The 19,984-nt window shown below is 45.7% G+C and overlaps 1 protein-coding gene across 5 annotated transcripts; it reads right to left on the bottom strand.

Annotated features, from left to right (window-relative positions):
- Positions 1-84: 84 nt before the first annotated feature.
- HNRNPU (heterogeneous nuclear ribonucleoprotein U) lies at positions 85-19,377 on the bottom strand. Of its 5 annotated transcripts, XR_003965970.1 has the most exons (16): positions 18,467-19,376; positions 17,465-17,576; positions 17,306-17,379; positions 15,107-15,246; positions 14,423-14,522; positions 13,921-14,033; positions 13,317-13,580; positions 12,675-12,794; positions 12,121-12,249; positions 11,860-12,028; positions 11,359-11,613; positions 10,671-10,855; positions 10,240-10,311; positions 4,152-4,221; positions 2,015-2,117; positions 85-1,479 (listed from the first exon to the last, which is right to left on the bottom strand). XR_003965970.1 is itself a non-coding variant. In XM_030302756.1 (14 exons), exons 1-14 carry the CDS (start codon positions 19,155-19,157, stop codon positions 9,761-9,763), a joined length of 2,478 nt encoding a protein of 825 aa, XP_030158616.1. In that variant the 5' UTR covers positions 19,158-19,375; the 3' UTR covers positions 8,687-9,760. The 5 variants fall into 5 exon arrangements, 2 of the variants coding, with proteins under 2 accessions (XP_030158616.1, XP_030158617.1); XR_003965968.1 differs by having other exon boundaries at positions 2,015-4,221; positions 18,467-19,377; XR_003965969.1 differs by having other exon boundaries at positions 2,015-4,221; positions 18,524-19,376.
- Positions 19,378-19,984: the final 607 nt, after the last annotated feature.

Below are 19,984 nucleotides of genomic sequence, written 5' to 3'. Positions count from 1 at the left end.
GGCCAGCGTAGCAGATAGTGGGCTCGTCAAACTTAGCGGCCTCACATGCTCAGAAAAGTTTCCTTGTAGTAAGAGTGTAAGTAATGGCATTTCGAGAAACAGAATCTCTCCCAGTTGGGTCAGAAAACTTGCCTTAAAAACAAGTAACAACTGCATCACTGTATCCTGTTAAAAATGAGGAAATACTTCCTGGTTTCTAAAGTTAGGTGCTACTGTAAGCCTTAAAACACTAATGGACCGTAGGACTTTGCGGATTGCTATTTTAAAAACGCACTCACCACCTGACCATATTCTTAGATTTCTTAGAACAGGTAGGATCTCTCCAAAAGTGAAGATTGTTTTTAAGTGCTCTAATTTTTCTGGAAGTATGCAGTTTCTTTTAAATGGAATTTACATATACACAGGGCATGCACAAACATTTTCAGAACTTGTTTGGTACAAACAAAAAACTACAGGATCACACACATATTATTACATTAATATGAATAAGTAATTTACAATTCAACCAGCTGTCATGTAAAAAGGCAAAACAGAAACAAAAACAAGGCACCCAACCAACCAAGTCTACAGCATTTATTCATTCAGGGGAAAAAAAAACTCCCTTTTGGAATGGAAGCAATGGAATTATTTATTTTTTGGCTCAATAAATAGCCAACAGGACTTTTCAGGAAAATCTCTTAAATAATTTGACAAAACACAAGCTAGGGGGTCCCTTCCTGGTTAAGAGACGGTAAATCTGAACACAGACCAGCGGACAGGATTCTGGTTATTAATGGTCCTAGAACTGGATTATGGTGGTGAGCCAGAGAAACAGAACAAGGTCAAGATATCCTGAAACTTTATTCTGGGGTGTCCCACTTTTCAAAGGTAAGTGGGGAGCGCATGCTCCGTTCAGGTCACACAGGGGAGCACCCTTCCCTCCTACGCCCACCTTTCCCGTGGCCGTCCTCACCAGGGGCAGGGCGCACGGGCTATGTGGTCTCCCAATTGCCACACCTCCTAAGAATATTCTCATCATCTAGGGGCCGCCCAAGGCAGGATTTGAACACTAATGAGGAAAGGTTGTTGGAAAGGAAAATGCAGTTTACGAACATCTGTCCACTACAGACACAACTCAAAAGCTGAATCCAGTCTGTTATTCAAAGTGACCAGTCACTCACGTTTTAAGAGGCAGCACTGTATCTGCATGGGGGGGGGGGGGGGGGGGGGGGGAAGACCGAGGAGTACTGATCAAACCGGACCTTTAATAAGCTGTGTGCACAGGCCACTCCTGTTCTCAGCTTCGGTTTACAAACGGAGGCGATGTATAAAATCGGGCAATCGGATTAAGCTAACTCAGTTCCCACCTTGCCCTCCCATTCTATGATTACATCTTACCCTGAGTGAGAGAAACCTCTCGGCTGGCAAAGATTTCCAAGGCCTTCACCAGTTACAAGGTTAGTTCACTTTCACAGCAGAGTAACTGCATAAATTCAAGACCTGGGTAAAAACAAAGTTGTGACATACTTACTTGGATTGACTCTGAAAATATCGTTTAGTAAATTTACATGATAATGCCTTCTATTTCCTTCCTCAGTTACGGAGAGGTTTCGGATCACACTCCTTGCTGGACTAGGACACACTCCGGGCCCCTCCCCCGTGGCTCCCGGACACCTTCCCTGAGGCCTCCCGACAGACCTCTAGGTCCCACCGCTAGTCTCCAACCCCGTCCGCTCACGCTCCGCCATCCAACCTCAGGCTCCCACCGGGTGAGCTCTGTGCCAAGCCTGTCTGCGGCGCACCTCCGGCCACGGAGACCTGAACTCAGGCCTCTGCTTAAGCTCTCCCACTCTGGCCACAGGCAGAGCCCAAGTCCCTCGTCGGCAACTCCGGTCAGCTCTTCTCTTTACGTTCCCAACCCCTGTGCCTGGTAACACCAGTCCCCACGTGTCCGTTAAACGGTGCTCCAGGTCCCCGCTCCCCCCCACCCCCCGCCCCCCGCCCCCCTCGCCAGGGGACTGGAAGGGCAACCTACCTTCCGTGACCTCGGGAACCTCCAGGTGAATCGCGGCTTTCACTGTTCCATTAATTCCAAAACTTCACACTAGGTGATCTAGCAGTAGATACCAGCTAAATAGCTGATTAAAATAGAATTGCGGCCATTAGTAGTTTTAAAAACGCTTTGTGGCTTATCTATAATGCTTCGTTAAATCTGTCTGGTGCTCTATGCATTTCCCCCTTCCCTCACCCCTCCCTCGACTACTTGGCTTTTCCATCACAGTAAAAGGACCTCAGGGAATTTAACATTAACTAGAAGCTTTTCTTTGGACTTGTGATTTATAATGACCAAGTTTGGCAACAAAAAATTTTAACTATTCCTAGTACCATTATTTGATTTGCAAGCATCTTTTTAGTCTACGTACCTCTACTCCATCGCTGGTTTCCCTTTGCTTCGATTATATAATGCGAGGAGGTCTATATAATAAATTCAGGACTCCTGTTTATGCACTTTTCAGCAAAGAGCTAGGGATCAAATGGGGTTGGAATCCTTCTATTCCTAGATAAAAATCTGTAGCGGATGGGGGTCAAGGCACCCCTTTGAAAGTCATGTTAATATACGTACTACAGTTTGGGTAAACAGAAAGTCTTAATGAGTAGAAAAAAATAAAGCGAGTGCTAAACTTCTGATTTTTAATGGTCCTCTATAATAATAGTTTTTGGAAGCATCTTAAAATATGGCCCGGTGGTCATCCAATGAGGACAACAGAATATACCAATACCCCAATGCTGGCGTCTCACGCGGCCGATTTTATGCAGGAAGCTCCACCTTTTTTCTCTTAAAATACGAAGCTTTAGGGACAAAGCTTATTACAAAGGTCTTCCTCAAGGTATTACATGTTGAAGCTTGTAACGTTGAAGCTTGTAACTCCTACTTCAAGTAGGAGTCTTCAACAGCTATGCTTGCCTTACTCTTCATTTTCTAGACTAAAGGTTTTTTCCCAAGTATTTCTATCTTGACAAAACCAGCAGTGACTACATTAACACGAGCAGGCACTAATGTAAAAAGCCTTCGGTTGTTCATTTTTGTGAACAAATGGTATCTGTTCCACTTTCCTAGGAATAACATCCGTTAAGTTCCATATGCCGTAAACTTATGGTAGGACCTCCCCTTAGGAAACCAAAGTCAACAACCTGTATACACGGGGTTTCTTAATGGAGCAGTTTCCACGGAAATGTTTCTTCCCTTTGGACTGTGAGGACAAGTCCTATGAAATGAAAGCTATGCTCTGCTATCTGAATTCAAAGCTTATTTCTGAAACAAACCTTTTTCTTGTAATGGTTTTCTTCCTCAAGTGAACAAAATCGGATTTTTACTCTTTAGTCTGAAACCGAGCAAGCAGTCTGCTCTTTCAGAAGCCATCAGATTTTAGGTGACACCGTAGAGCTCTAGTTCACTGAGCAAATCCTGATAGCTACGTCTCAACGCTATACTGTGTTACCCAATACATTTCCCTCTAAGCTTCTTATTAAGCCTTTAAAGGACTTCAGGGCGGTGAGAAATTACATGCTCTGGACTGGCACAAGCAGAGCTCACACTGAGCCTTTTTATTCCTTCTGTCTTCACAATTTAAATTTACTTCCTAGTTGACTTTTCCATTTTGATATGGAGTCCCATCTCATTATCCAAAAGGATCTCAATCTATTTTCCAAATGTTTATAAATAAAGAGTAAGCATGTACGCATTTAGCACAGATGCAGAAAGATCTGGGGAAAACATGGACACAGGTATCCTGGACAGTTTTCTGCATTAAAGCATTTTCCGTAATCTCTACAAGTGAGGAGAATTAAAAAGAGTGTCTTCCAAAAAGTTACAACAGAAAGAATTTGAACCATTAGACTAAGGATCTAACCTTTTAAGGGCTCGGCTCTATTTGCATACGCAGTCTTAATCCCATGCAAGGACCACCACTTGCGGGCACACCAATACTTCATACTTGGGGATGCGAAGGACAGAGGAGAAAACCTGGTTTTCCAGTTTATAGAATCTAGCCAATCAGGGTTACCAATGTCTCCCAATCCCCTACTTTTAAATAAGAGAGTTCTAATTAAGGTAATCCTGGAAGCCCAAAGAACAAGTATGAAATGTACAAGCAGCAATGAATTTGGAATACCTATTGGAATCACTGGAACACATTTAGTTGGGCCCTTTACTCTTCCACACAGGACATTCACATGGACAGACTAAGGAAAAGGAGATGAAATTTCAATCAGCATATATTTTTTTTTTTTTTGCTTTATTACTTAAAAAAAAAGATAGATAAAGCTGGAACCTCTCGTTGTACTTGACCATGACGCTCCCACTCCCTTCGACTAGACCACTGAAATGTAAGGACACCTTCTATTACTAGCTACCTAAAACAATTGCTAGTTGCCATTCTAGTAAAAGCCCCGCTCCTTCTTCTGAAGTACCGATTTTCCCTCACCTGTCTGTAAGCCTTAACACTTCAAAACGTTTCCGTCACAGGTTGGCCGACCATACTGGCCATCTCGCTGTTCTTGGCCTTTTAATTTTTTTTTCGTTGACCCTAACGCGTTGAGTATGCTTCTCAGGTGCTTGGCAAGTGCAGAAAATTTCCCTGCACCAAGTGGATTTTACTTCCGGTGAGCGCCTGGACTGTTACAGGACTGGCAGGGAAGAGCATGCCATAAACAACAGTTCAGTGTTTATTTAGACAGGTTGGCTCTCTGGCCTATGCAGTCGGAGCTGCGCATGCTCCAGAGAACGTGCTCCGCCACCGGGACGGCAGCGCCACTGGCGGTGCAGCCAAAACGAAGCGAATCTTCCCCAAAGACACTTTCTCTATTTACCTAGACTGTCGTTACCGCCTCGCTTTCAACTATAGAATGTAGTTTCTCATACCCACCCTTCCAGCTTTAAAACCAAACCCCCCCCCCCCTCCGTTCCTTGTCAAGATGCAAGTATACGTTGAATCCTGGCACGAAAAGGGAGAAAAAATTGTAATATTCCTAGGCAATAATTAAAGTTAAGTACAAACTGAAACACACAGTTAAAGTCCTCGTCCCAATAACCTCCCTAACCAAGTAGCGCCTATCGATGATCTGTTCCCCTACAAGTAACTGCTCTACAATCACAACTGAATGCCCCAGGAGCTACACAATGCCAAGAAATTGTAGTTATTCCGGTTTCCATGTGGACGGCACAACCTAACTTCACAAAATACACAGGTGTTAACATTTTTAAAATAACTCCGGTTAACATTAGAACTATAGTATTTACAATCTACTGAGCCTTACAGACTAAATTAAGTTCCTTGGACCAACTCATCAGACGTACTCAATCGCCTGTAATTTTAGTCAACTGGTTAGGATGTGACGTCTGTCACTTAATGTACGCGCATGCTGTTGGCCTTCTCCTACGGATCTTAAGTGCTCGTATGGGGTCTCCAGCCGTATGCGTGTTGAAATCGACGAAGTATAACCACCAAATAAAGTAGCATACGTTTTTAGCAAAAACAATTGGCTATTAAGTAGGTGATTTCAACTATTCAATGTCACATATACAGGATTTAAACTTCGGGGTATTAAGGGACTTGGGGATCCTGGTTTTTCTTTTTGTCTACCCCAACGCACTCAAGAGATATACACTGTGTCAATCAGCACGCCTTTAGATCACTTCCATCACAATTCTGAAGGGTTTACCTTAGATAGCAAGGTGAGTAAAAAAGAGGAGGAAGGCTAAGGTCACTCGCTTCAACACGATCTAGCCACCATAAAGTATTTTTAGTATTTGTCTATCATGTACCTGCAGTGCTGGCACCAGGGTATAAAATACACTGGGCCTCAGAGGAACCTCAAGAAAAACTCAACCACTAACCCGGCTACACATACTACCCCCGAGTGTTTTACTGCAGACTTGAAGAAAAGGGCCGAAAATTCAAACCTAAATCCAAACAGAAGGCTCCGCGTAGCAGAAGGGCATTATAGTTTTAGGTAAGTTTATGAAATTAACCATTCGAGTTCAAAGAGGTCGGTTGAACGGGACTAAAACTATTTAGACAGCTAACGCAGTTAGTCTAAATACCAATTTACCGTCCCCTTTACCGCCCCGGGCGTAACCACCGTGACCTATTGCCAAGGCCCTTAACGCTACGTATCTTTGCTCTTTACCATTCCTGAAACGTTACACCATTTCTCATAGCCCCAGAAACACCGATGACAAAGTTTAGACTCAAACCATTTTAAATACTTAGGTACGCACGGCTTTAGAAAAGAATGCTGCACTCCTCTTTCCGGAGTAGTTCAAGGAATATTCTGGGGGGTGGGAGTGGCCAATTATTCTCTGCTACATCCACCCACTTTTAAAAAAGACATTTTATACTTACGCGTACAAAGGGAGCCGTGGAAACGGTTTTTAAGGTTACATTACCAGACACTAAGACTTGGGCTATGAAAGACAGGTTTATGCCTTCCTTAGTAGCTTATTCTGGTTTTGGCTTTTTAAGTACCAGATATATTCCCACAGACCTATAATCAGTTTTTTGTAGGTGACTGAAGTCTACCCCAAGCTTAAAAAGGTATGGGAATACTTCATTTTTATTTGTGCGACGGGACCTATTATGAAAACGGTCCTAAGGACAAACAGCCAATTTATATTAAGCGCACAGAAAAACACATTCATTCCCACAACTGATGCAAGCATTGGATACAGAACACATTATCTCCATGAATGTAAGTTCTCCCGAAGGTGGGAAACATACTTAAGTATTACTTCTCCCGGAAAAATTTTAAGGACTTTGTCAAGGCAAGTAGTCTTTAGGAAGCTTTAATACCTTGTCAGTGCTCAGGACATGGTCCTCATTTTCAGACAGAATCTACCCTGGGCAAGTGTGAGCTTCGGGTTTTGTGGATTTAATGAGGCTTCCTTTGGTCAGACTGACTTCACTCGTGCTGCATTCTAAGACTTCATCTTACTGTCTGGCCAGGAAGGGGCCACAAGTTAGTCCTGACCTCCTAGGTCCGAGCCAGAGACCTCCACGTCAAAGGCCAAACAGGAGCCACAAGACAGAACCTACCAGCAGCAAAGCAAATGCTCTACAGGACAGGAGCTGTTACTTCATTTCTTACAGTGATCCGCCGTCTTTCCTGATTAACCTGTTCCTGCACTCCTCACACCACTGGAGCTCACCAATCTGATCCAACACCTCACTCAGGAGGACAGGACCACCTGCCAAACTTTCTAGGGGAAGTACCACTGAACCAACAGCAATCTCACCGGTGGAGCGGAGACATTTGTTCCCAACTAGGTCTTGTGTTTCTTCGGTTTTGCTCGCCACAGAGGGACGGGCTAGAGGAGGGGCAAGCAGGAGGCCAAGTTTCTCGTTTACAGACCCTACTCTGCCAAATGGCGTTTCTTCTTTTTCGCCCTTTTGCTTGCTATCTGATACGCTCCCCCTTCCCAGTTCCTTAAACACGAAGATTATTCCTTTCCAGGCATATTTAGTTCTAATCTTGAGGAGACCGCTGCTGGAAATTTTAACACATTCCTGGACAGTGTTTTTATCTAGTCCACTGGTCTTCCCAAACTTCTCTGGACTACCCAAGGGAGAACAGTCTACCCAACAGTATTATTTGGCCATTACTCCCCCACCACGATTCACGTTAGAGTATGAACTCCTCGGGAAGCAGTTTTCAACTAGAAGGTAGATCCAAGATGTTTCAAACGTACCCAGAACACTGATTAGCAACAAAGCTGAAAACAAATTTTTCCCCTGGGTAGGTCTACTATGCAATCCTCGTAATTACAATGTGTACTGATATAATAGTTAATGCCAGTGGTTGCCAGCACTAAAGCTAACCGCTAAAAAAACAAAAACCCTTGAGACGCTACCTTGTCCCATTAAGTATTCTCACCGGAATTCCAGGATTAGCCTCCGCTCCCAAAATGTATCAACTTAAACCTACACCACCAGCTAAAACTCCACTCCCGCTCCGCTCGTGGCAGAATTCCTAGGAGTATGAAGAAGTGAAAAATCTGATTGAAGGTGGCTAAAACAAAAATCTAAGCAAACAGAAGAAAATACAGACAAACCTCAACTTACCAGAAGCAACCTAAAACACCAACAAAACGCTAGACTGAAGTCAAGTTTTAGTTCTACAGTTTGACTCCTGATTCCTCACTTCACATCAGTGAGGGTCCTTTAGAAGATTAAGTGTTCTGTGCAAACCCAATAGAATTACAATTAGGGGATCTAATGCGGTCACATAGCTACAGTTAAGTTAGCAGTGTTGTGTAGTCGTGAAATCAAGGACTGGCTTGTACGATGGCTTCTAAAAGCATCTGTTCCCAGAGTCTCACGTATCAGATATATGCGTATTAAGATATTCTCTTGAGGACAGCCGTTAGCATTTCGTAAAGATGGTAAACTGAGTGTTAACTTCTCCCAGCCAGTACACCTTTTCCCCTCGTTAAATGTTAAGTCGTCTGGGGGGGGAGGGGAAGGAAGGATTCGACTTTACTTCGTAATTAAAACTCAATTGTCAGTATACATTTAAGTTTTTAAAACCTAAATGTTCGAAGTACGGAGTACAGAATAAGCTGTCCAGAAAGCACACACTTAAATTTCCTCCTCTTGGGAGTTTTATAAAGGGATTTTGAACCTTGATGGCGAGAATCCCAAAACGAGAGTAAAATGAATTCTTTTTATTGCAAACAAACGTCTAAATTAATTTCTCCACCCACTTTCTTTAGAAAGAAAAAGAAATCAGCAGGCTAAGGAGATACCCATTCAAGAACTGACATGATTAAAAATTAAGATATAAATGGGTGACTCACAATTTCATTAGCTTACAAAGATGGTGGAGTAAAGTACTACAAGCACACTAGTGATACAGTATTTTGTGGGAGAAGGGCATACAGACATAGCTAACTTCATATAGATCCCATTAGACAACTGGATTTACAACAAGTTTTTTTAATAAGAAATGGGCAAAGCCAGCTTTCTTTTCAGAATCAAAATGCAGAACAAATGGAAAAATTATGGTATTGAACCTTCACAAGTTTGAGCCTCCACAAATAATGCAACCAAAGTTTTACATTTTGAACAGCCCTTCTACGTACACTCCATCTTCTCTCTCTTGGTTCCAAGTTTTCTCTTCGTTCCCCATTAGGCCAATTCCGTTGTTATTTAAAAAAAAAAAAAAAAAAGAAAAAGACTTCCCAGTTATGGTCAGGAACTACGATGGAAGCTTCCCCCTCCGCCGCTCGGCAAACTACAGAGAGGATGGAGTGTTCTAGGAGCAGTACAGAGTCTCAGGTGATTCATGAGGACTGCGCGGTCCTCCCATGAATCTGGTTGCTAACATTTCTATTATATTGTGACAATGACTCCCGACTGTTATCTCTGTGAGAAATGGGGGGAGTAAATTCTTAATAAAAGACACCAGGTACAAAGCAACATTTTACTTTTGTTGTGATAAAAAAAAAAAAGTCACATTTTACAGATAAAATGTAGAACCCTGAAATACTGACACATTCTCTTATCGTGCACAATGCTGAGGTTCTCTTACGATTCACTTTAAAACTGCAATTAAAAATGTACAAAAAAGAAAAGAAAAAAAATCAACCCACAAAGCTTCTAAAAAAGGAACCCGCAGGCACTTCCTCTTGTGGAATGTTTAAAAAGTTAGCCTACTAAAGAAAACAGTCGACTTCTTGTGAAGGTTTTGGAGAAATATGTATCAGTTCGTTTTATTTGGGTATTCAATAATATCCTTGGTGATAATGCTGACTCCATGGCTTCTGACCCCAGAATTGCTGTAAGAGAAAATTTTTTTTTTAAAGAAAAAACATCAATAAGCCACTCAAACTGCTTTTAGGAAATGACAATCTAATTCAGAGTAATTGCTGGAAACAAATTTACGCCTGTCATACCTCTGATTTCTATCAAACCAGATTTAGTTAGTATTAATATCCCATTATTATCAATAAACACATTACAAAAGAAAACACATCATGACTTGGTTAGTTTATACAATTAAAGCTAACAATAAAAAGAACCATACGTATTAAAGAATATTACTTTATTAAAACAGTAAGTTACAGCCATCTCCACCTATATTCAAACCTCGCCCTGTAACGATTATAAAAACGCTCCAATCCCTGCGCAAGGGTTTCAAGACTGACTCTTACAATGAACTTAAGGCACAATGAATGTACGTAGCACATAAGAAGTTACTTACACCCTGCTGCCACTGGTTGTAGCCCTGAGATTGGTTTTTGTAGCCACGATTGTTTCCTCGTCCTCTGAAGTTCTGGGGGGGGGGGGGGGGGCAGGGAGAAAAAAAAAATCCTTGAAAACTCAAACTCCAGAGCACAGGTCTGTGCTGTACACGGGAGCCAGCAGCACAGGACAGGCCTCGCCTCTAGCAACTCAACCCTGGGCGCCCTGTGCTGTTTGCTCTCGGTGTTTAATTTATTCATTTAAGACATCCTTGGACGTGCTGCGGGTTCGTGCACGTGAACACCAAACTTAGGCGGCCCTCGTTCTACCATCCCTGGTGTTCCTGCGCCACCGCACTCAGACCTAATGGCCTCACTGAGGCTGTGACATGACTTTACAACTTTCCCAACTCCATTATCCAAATCATTGGGGCGGGGGGGGGGGCATTACCTGGTTGTAGTTCCCTCTGTTGGGCATCCCGCCTCTGCTGTAGTTCCCTCTGTTCGAGTAACCGCCTCGGCTGGGGAACACGGGGCCGCGAGGGTACGGGTAGCCGATGCCGCCACTGCCGCCACCGCCACCACCTCGCTGCGGCATGTTGCCCCTCCTGTTGTAACCACCGCGATTCCCAGGAGCTGCAGACAAGACACGTTGGCTTTAGCAACCTTGCACTTCCTTTCCACAGGACCCTACTCTTGCGGACTGGTCCTCTACTGTAGAGAAAAGTAACTTCTAAAACCAACAGGGGCGCCGCCTGTCTGGCTCGGTCGGGTAGGCATCCGACTCTTGATTTTGGCTCAGGCCCTGATCACAAGGTCTGTGGGATCGAGCCCTGCGTCAGGCTCTGTGCCAACAGCGCGGAGCCTCCTTGGGATTCTCTCCTCCCCCCCCCTCCCCGCCGCGATCACACACGCTCTCTCAAAATAACGTTTAAAGAAAAAGACACGACGTTTAACACCTAACAAGGCGTGCTTAGGATCACATCACAGCATTGGAAGCTAGTTACTAGGGCAGCAGAGTCCGGGGAGGTCAACTGTCCTGCGTTAAATTCAGCTGACCACCACCCAGCCCCCAAACTTAGAAGATGGTCATCGCTCGTTCCAACCTCCAACCAAGTGAAACTCAAAAGCAAACTCGCCTCCTCCTCTGAAACTCCCGCCGCGCATGTTGAACCCGCCACGTCCTCTGTGGCCGCCGCCTCTGTTGAACTGGTTCTTGCCACTCTTATTTTTATTGCTCTTCTTGGAGCCGGTGTTCTGTTTCTTTTCCGGCGGCAGTGCCTTTTTGCTCTCCTCCTTATACTGCTCCAGAAGTTTTTGGGCTTCCTCCTTCTGCAGCTCAACATAGGTGATTTCATCAAAGCACTCGGCCACCTCCGGCAGCGTGAAGTTTCCTACAAGGAATAGGGTCAGATTAGCCCCAGACCACAGTCCTAAAGCCTGCTTTCATCCTTTCAAACCACGCTTTGCCATCTGCTCGGTGTACGAGCGTTTCCCTAAAGAGAGAAATAAACCCCACACACACACTCCCTTAACAAAGAGCGAAGGTAACTCAGGAACCGGCATCACCGGCAAACGTTCACGCGAGTTTGCAGGTACAGATCTCGGCAGCTTTAACGTTAATAGAATTAAATTCATACCTTTCATTTTGAGGACAGCGTGTTCTGGTAGGTCTTTCCCCTCTACTTCAGCTTTCTTCTGTGTTCTTTGCTTATAGTCTTCATCTTTTGGGCAAACTACGACAGCTTTTCGCTGGAAGCCTGCAAACAGGCACATTTTTCTCCTCTGGGCAGCAGCAGACACGTTGGTCTTTAAAACAAAGTTCATAAACCCAAATGTTAGCTCCACGCCAAACCCAACCATCAATTCCTTTTGTTAATAACCTCAAGGCTGCAGCTCACCTGATCCAGAATGAAATTTCGCTTCTTACGGGCAGCGATCTCAATAAACTTTCCGAGACACTGTGGAGCCCTCTGCAACAGCGTGTTCAGTTTTCCAGTATCAGCCATCTGTTTCTTAAAACCTGCCACCTGTTTTAAAAGTTCAACAGTTCCTTTAAACTTGTGAATAAAGCTCAATTTTTTTTTTTAATATCAGCTCAGATCTACATGGAAACCAGACATTGCAAAGTTTAAATACTGCCTTTCCTTATCATCACTACAAAAAAGGTCATTTTATCATGTAAGCAAGATCCTCTGCTCTCCTAAGTTCAGCTACTAAATGTCGATAGTTCAAAGTTTCCTAGAAAAAATAAAGCGTCGCCCCTGGAAGGCACTTTACCTTCCAGACAGAAGTAGTTTACATCCTTCTATAGTTTAAGTAACCAATGGAACTTTGCCCAAGCTCCTATCTCTAAAACACCAACGCAAAATGGATAAAGACAACAGGCAAAAAAGTTTTAATGCCTTCTGGTCTTTTTAAAGTGCTGAGATCACACCCTCAGTATTTTTCTTACCATCATTTTATCCATTATGGTGTTTGTTCCGAGAATGTTGTATTTACCAGGATTTTCTGCCGCATGTTTAGTAACCCAGGTGGTTTTCCCAGCTCCAGGCAAGCCAATCATCATAACAACCTACCATGGAAAAAAAAATGTTTCACTTAGTAGAGCCATCTAAAAATTCCTGAAGTTATTTTGTGAAGTGCACAAAAACCCAGTTTCAATTTGTAAATTTTCATTGCCCTAAAACAAGGGAATTTTTGGAAAACTTAATATTCTACATCAAAAAACACAGCTACAGCTGATGCCAACAGCCGTGCCACAAAGCACATGAAACAGAACAATCATCCAGATCTTCTGAATGTCATTCTCGCCAAACAAAAGTAACCTTCAAATGCTTTTTAAAAAATCCACTTAGGGGCGCCTGGGTGGCGCAGTCGGTTAAGCGTCTGACTTCAGCCAGGTCACGATCTCGCGGTCCGTGAGTTCGAGCCCCGCGTCAGGCTCTGGGCTGATGGCTCGGAGCCTGGAGCCTGTTTCTGATTCTGTGTCTCCCTCTCTCTCTCTGCCCCTCCCCCGTTCATGCTCTGTCTCTCTCTGTCCCAAAAATAAATAAACATTGAAAAAAAAATTTAAATAAAAAAAAAATCCACTTACTTCACAATCTTTCTTCTCTTCAGGCCCCTTTGGTCCTCTAACTCGATCCTCTAAGGGGACATTCTGGATAAAAGTATAATCTTCTGGTATTGGAAAATATGGCTTTTCCTTCTGACCAAAATTAAATTCAACTGCACAGTTGTGGCAGAGAACATGCGGGAAGAGTGGCCTTCCAGCAAGAATTTCCTTACTGATTTTGAAGGCAATGCCAAGATCTTGCCCGTTCTTTGCATAGGAGAGTTCTACTTCATCGCTTTCAAAGTTCTGTTAAATTGGGAAAAAAATTAAGATTTTAACCTGCTTCCTTTAAACTTGCTTTAAAAAACCCTCAAAATTCAAGTTGAGTGAAGCTTACCCTCTGGAAAACAGATTTAGGTTAAACGTTAGGAGCTTTAGAATAGTTATAAACAATGAGACACACACATCTAGAAGCAGAAACAATACTGCCTTCAGTAAAATACACTAGATTTTTCAGGTCCAGTTCACGTCAAGTAGTTTTTAGTCAAAATGGGTTAGTAATGAAGGCCAATGTTGATAAACCTTTTTAAAAAAAAATCCCCAGCTAGTAATTGCTCACTTATATATAGAAACTTAGTCGACTTACAGCAAAACATGTTATCACATCATTTTCATCAAATTTCTCTCCATAATCTTCAGTCTCACAGTTGCAGGTTTTTATTCCTTTAAGAGAATACCCATAAGAGAATTCTTCTTCACCTAAGAAAATAATGAACTTTCGTGAAACCGATTGTTCAAAACAGTCCCATGACCCACATATTTTAACATTCAGGATAGAGGACAACAATATAAATGAGTACCTAACCTAACATTCTTCCACTCATGCTGTATCTAAAACATAGATGAGTAATGAGAGCTACAAGGCTTATATAACTATTTGAAAAACTGCAGACCACAGGATAATGCTTTTCCTAACCACTGGTCATAAAACAAGTAACCATCCTACTACACATGCTAATAGCATTCATCTCTAAAATACTAATAAAATAGATTAAAAACAAACAAGACAGAATTAGAATACTTCTAGTCTCACTACTGAAATCAGACCCTGAACACTCATGGACTCAGTACTCTAATGGAAACTTTACCAAGCAACATTCCACTTGTGGTTAGTGACCAGCCAATCCGAACTTCATGTATGTCAATATCTTTTGTATATAAATGCCTTACTGGGATCTTCTCTGTAACCTGAAAGTCAAATCATAAATGATTACAATGAAGATAAACCCTTGAACTCTAGCTTCATTTCATCTGGGCCATGGGCTAATTCTTCTCTGGCTACTAATACAAAGACACTCATTCTACCCTGTCATCTCCCCCCTCCCCCATAAGAACTTTACAAATTGACAGAACTTGTAACTTGGAATTGAAAAGGTTGAAGTTAAGTACTTGGTTGGATCACATTTAAAAGAACAGATAATGTTTAAAAATTACATATTCCTGACTCGAAACCCGATGAAAGTATACGCTCAACATGCTTTGCTCTGGGACAAAACGAGAAACCCAACAGTTATTTTTAAACCTTTTGGTGGGCCTTTCAAGTGCCTGATAAAAAAGGAGCACCCTGAAGAAAAACAGACTGGCTCAATAACAAATTCTGATTGTAACAAATACGGTTAACGGTTATAAAACAAAGGTCTTCCAAGCCCCTCTTCCAGTCCACAGAAACTTCCAAAGAAAGAAGCCCCACTGACACTGAATAGTGTCCAGCAACTGGAAATTCACTTATTTAAAAAAAAACCAAAAAACCAAAGTCACAAAACTACATTTACCTTCATCTCAAAACAGACTTTGCCTTTGGACACACCGTAAGATGCCCTTCCTCCGGCCCAAAGAAAAGCAAAACTCTCCATAGTAAGGGAAGAAGCACTGAGGCGGTCTCTTGATATTTTAAAATGTAGATCACAATTATCTGTAATTATATCAAATACCATATTATTTCTTTTGACATCCAACGTGACTACAGCTGCTATGTAGGCAAAACCTGGTGATTACATTCTTGCGTATTTCCTAATGCTTCACGGACACTGCTTCTACAAACCATGCTGCTGTTCTGACCTTCCGTTTAAGCCCCACCCCCACACCAAGTCACTCTCACCAAATTACCAACTAAAGCGTAAACAGCCTCCAAAACTAAAACAGCCAGGTTTAACGTGTATTTTAAGTATATAAAATAATCAAGACAATGGGACATGGATACATACCTGCTCTGCTCTTTACCTTGATTTAGAGGCAAGCAGTAGAGGATAGCAGGAAATCAAAGTGAAGTATGCCAGAACCAGGGAGAATTTACCCGTGCCACAATAAAACTGAAGGTAGGCCACGATATTTAAAAATACAGGAATATGAGCCGTTGATCCTGCACTTTGTCATTTTAAAACACCAGGGGCTCTAGATCCTAAATTCTTTCTAAAACTTGTGAAGGCAGCCTCAACCCTACAAAGTGCAAACCTGGTTGTCTAACACTGTTCACATTACAGCATTTTAAGGTCCCTTTTCCCCAGGCTTGCCGGTTAGTCAACAACAATGGGGGATTATCCACTTCCCGGATTACTCAAATCCAAAAGGTCTTTAACTTAGCTACCTTTGGGTCACTGGCTCATTTCGTATGCACCTTCTTGGAGTTCCCCCCATGAGAGCTAAAGTTAAAAAACTGTTTTCTTCAACAGTTTTTATTGATGAAAGGAAATTAAACCTAGTTTGGAATTCTCCTTGAATAAGCTTTGCTCTCAAAAGATTCCTGATCGCTGATAGAATTTTTGGCTCAAACTGTGCTTGTACCCAATGTAAGTAGCAAATTAAGGAGCTGATATTCCTCAGTAATGAATTAAAAGCCTACTCTGATAGTAGCGTTACTTCTTGAATCACTGCTTCACTGTCCTACCCATGCCCGCCCAGTGTGTATTTAAGCAACCGAACTGTATTTAGAACTTTCAAAGAAACTACTTTTCCGTGTGTGTTTTCTCTTTTAAAAGACTCCCTTAGCTCAACTACCTGTAAAGGACATTTAGTAAGAAATCCAGGGTCAATGTTTACATCCTCACAAACCTGATTAAAATTAAATTCGTATTGGAAAACACGGGAATCTACACTTTAACTGCCTGGATCTACAGGGCAGGTTCACACCTTACCGCTTACTTTTCAAGCAATTGTTTCTACCTTTTGTTCTTTCTATCCAAGTGAAAGAATCGTGCATTCTGATCGAATGTTAAACCAACAAAACGTTGTTGTTAAAAAATAAAGTCACACACGTGACAGCCAAGGCCCATCTAGAGGTCTGCAATCCTCCTCATACTCAATTGCAACCCAACTTGGGTAAAGGAGCAGTATTTACAGCGCTGCCATTGACACCATTCGCTGCTGAAGAAAGCTAGTAGCCCCGTGATAGCCCACTGCTGCTGCCCCAGGTCTTTGGAAGAAATCAACTTATGTTAAAGCAGCAGCTACTGAACTGGAATTGAGAACAAAAGAGCAGTTATTGAAAAAGTAATATTACAATCTTGTAGAATAGGGAATACACTTGCGTGCTAATGGGAAAAGCCATTCATTACATATTTCACTAGCCCAAAGAGCTCCCTTGCTAGAATTCTACCCCAAAAAGGGAAATTATCGTAGGAGCCTGCAAGGACAAGTTACAGATAGTCTTACAAGTTTCCATTAGCTAACTAAAATTAAAAAAACTGGCATTAATTTTACATTCCTACAAATGAAAACTTTCGAGTCATATAAAAAAATATAACCAAATTGCCGAAGCCTGGAAAATTATCAATACGACACAACCGATGCTGTACTAAACATTTAGCTACCGAAATCTGAATACAAGCCATCACCACCTTCCTTTTAACAGAAACGGTTTAGGCTAAGTTTTATGCGTTTACGTTCAATGCACTGCGTTGTTTTCTAACACTCTCGGACCCAAACCGCCACACTGAGAAACTAGGGGAGTAGACGGGAGAAACCGCTTCACTTACAAGTATCAAGACAAACCACTGTGTCATCGAAGTGCTCATCTTCCTCTTCAACAGGTGGCTGGGGAGATTTGGCTCTGAAAGACAGAATTGTCTCCTGATTCAGCTTGTCCTACCCAAGACCGAACGGGTAACGAGTAGAACTAGATGGGCATCCTCTACCTGCTATACTTGTTCTCTTCAATGTACTCAAAATATCCACGGCCATGATCTTCTCGAGGTCTTTTCACACCTCTCTTTTTATCTCCGCCTTTCTGCTCTGTTTTGCCGTCTCCTAAAACACACAACACCCCCGCGTAAGGGGCCAAGCCGCGACACGGCGGAAAAGAAAAACCCCCTTCCTGGCCAAAGACGCAAAACGCTCGACTTTCCCGTTCTTTTCCGGGAGGGTTTTCAATCGACGAATCCAAAGCGAACCCAAAGAACAATCAGCTCGGAACCGGGCTGCAGTTAGTGACGCAGTCCAAAACCATCGCTAATTTTGCCACTCTACGCGAAGATTCGAGAAAGCTCCTGCAGGCTAGCGCGGCACAGGCCCCGAGCCCACGTGTATCCCAAAGAGAGTTCAGGAAGGGGGGAGGGGCCGGGCCGGCCCGCGCGCCCTCCCCTGCCCTCCTCTCCCCTCCCCTCCCCCACCCGGGCCCGCGTTCCCCGCGGCCGCATTGTACTGATCTTCCGCCCCGCTCTCCCCGCCCGGCCCCTCCCGCCGGAAGTGACGTCACGCCGAGACCCTGCGCTCCTTGCACAATACCGCGGCCCAACGCCGCCAAAGCGCGCCCGCCCCGGGCCCTCGGGCCTCTCCCCTCCCCCCGAGACATGTGCCCGCACCGCGCGCACGCAGCGCGGCGGCGCCACCGCGGGCCGACGGGGCTCCCGCCCGCCGCTCCTCCCCCCGCCAGCGGCAGCTGCAGCTCCCCCCGCCACCCCCCCCACCCCCGGCTCGCCAGCCACATAATGGAGGCGCCGCCGCCACCGTCGCACGCCCCGAGCCCGAGGCCTCGCGGCCGGGCGGGATTCCCCGCGCCCCCTCCCCCCCTCCCCGCTACCCCCGCGGCGGCCCCCGCCCGGGGCTCCCTCCCCCCGGCGGGGCTCCGGCAGGCCTGGGGCACGGTCCCCACCCCGCGCGGGCCTCCCGCCGCGCGCAACGTACAACGCAGCACTCACCCGCCGCCGGAGCCCCGGGGCGACCGCCGCCTCCGCCGCCTTCCGCCTTCTTCTTACCTCCCGCCTGCTGCTGGCCCTGCCTCGCCCCGGGCGGCGCCACCGTCACCGCGAACAGCGAGGTGGGGCCGCTGCTCTTCCCCGCGGCCTCCTTGGCGGCCCCGCGCTGCTGTGGGGGCTGTTGCTGCGGCGTCGCCGGCGGTTGAGGCTGCTGCTCCCCGTGCCCGTTCTCGTCGCCCGCGCCTTCCTCCTCGTCGCCGAGCTCATCTTCCCCTTCCTGGAAGCCCTGATCGTCGCCGTTCTCGTCTTCCGAGGCGGCCTCCTCCTCCTCCATCGGGCCCGAGTCGGCCGCCCCCGCGGCCCCGTTCTCCTCCCCTAGCTCCATCTGGTCGCCATCCAGCGCGGCGATCCCTTCCTCCTCCTCTTCCTCCTCCTCCTCCTCCTCGTCGCCGCCGGCCGCGGCCTCCTGCTCGAGGCCTGCTCCCGAGCGCCCGGCGGAATCCCCGCCCAGGTCTAGGCTGCCGTTCCCGGGCTCCATGGCGGGGCGGCCGCCGGCCTCCTCGTCGTCCAGCGCGGCCTGGAGTCGCTCCATGAGCTCGGCCTTGAGACCCTTGTCGGAAAGGCGCCGCTTCTTGAGCTCCTCTTTCAGCTCCGAGACCTTCAGCTTTTTTACATTAACAGGCGAGGAACTCATGGTGAGGGCCCCGATTCACCGCTAGGCGCTGGCTCAAACTCGGCTCCGCTCACTCGGCCACTGGTGGCGGCTGCTGCGGCTGCTCCTCGGCCCGGGCGGCGGCTGCGGCTGCGGCTGGAGGTGGGTTCGTGCTGCAGAGCGGACCCGCCTGGTGTCGAACGGCGCCAATTCCTTTCACCGAGTTCGCGAGGGAGACGCGGAGACTCGCCTGGCGCGAGCGAGCACGCAACGTCCTCTCGCAGGGGCGGCGCCGCGCACGTAATATAGGCGCCCCGCCCCCTGCGCCGCCGGGAGCGCCGCGCAGGAGGAGAGCCGGAGCGCGCCCGCGCCCCGCCCCGCCCCGCCCGTGCCTGCCTCCCCGCCCCCACGCCGAACCCGCCGAGAGCGCGGCGCAGGCCGCGCAGTGCGCTTCCAATTGGGGCCGAGCAAATGGAGGAAGAGGAAACCGCCTTTCGGTTAAACCGATCCTCTGCAGCCTCCGCTGGCTTTTCTAGTCCTCTGCCGGCGGTACTCGTCCCGCTCTTGGCCTTCCCAGCCCGGAGGCTGTGTGCGCGCACAGGCTCGCAGGCCTCGACCTGGCCTGTTCAGTCGAGCCCTCCACCTTTTCTTCCATCTTAGATCTGCCTTCGTATCTGTCTCCCCAGCTATTTGTTCGAAACTCCTTCAATCTCATTTCCGTGTCGGTTTGTACCACACGAATCGGCAGTTATCGGACGCGGGGGGCTTTCTTCCGCTTAGTGTTTGGTTTAATTTTTCCAAGCCCTGCCTGGCGCCCTGGGTTTTAAATTGAGGAAGGGCGAGGACAGAGCATCTCTATTGTCTCTTCC

Source organism: Lynx canadensis, chromosome F1 (genome assembly GCF_007474595.2).
Source record: "Lynx canadensis isolate LIC74 chromosome F1, mLynCan4.pri.v2, whole genome shotgun sequence".
Taxonomy (NCBI): domain Eukaryota; kingdom Metazoa; phylum Chordata; class Mammalia; order Carnivora; family Felidae; genus Lynx; species Lynx canadensis.
This window is presented reverse-complemented; position numbering and strand designations above follow the sequence as displayed.

Excerpts from the sequence above, each read along its gene's own strand:
- HNRNPU (XM_030302756.1), bottom strand. The coding sequence starts at position 19,157 with ATGAGTTCCTCGCCTGTTAATGTAAAAAAGCTGAAGGTCTCGGAGCTG. Across the intron at positions 12,029-12,120 it reads GAAATTTCATTCTGGATCAG|ACCAACGTGTCTGCTGCTGC; the intron begins GTGAGCTGCAGC and ends TTTGTTTTAAAG. Across the intron at positions 9,815-10,239 it reads ACAACCAGTGGCAGCAGGGT|CAATTCTGGGGTCAGAAGCC; the intron begins GTAAGTAACTTC and ends TTTCTCTTACAG.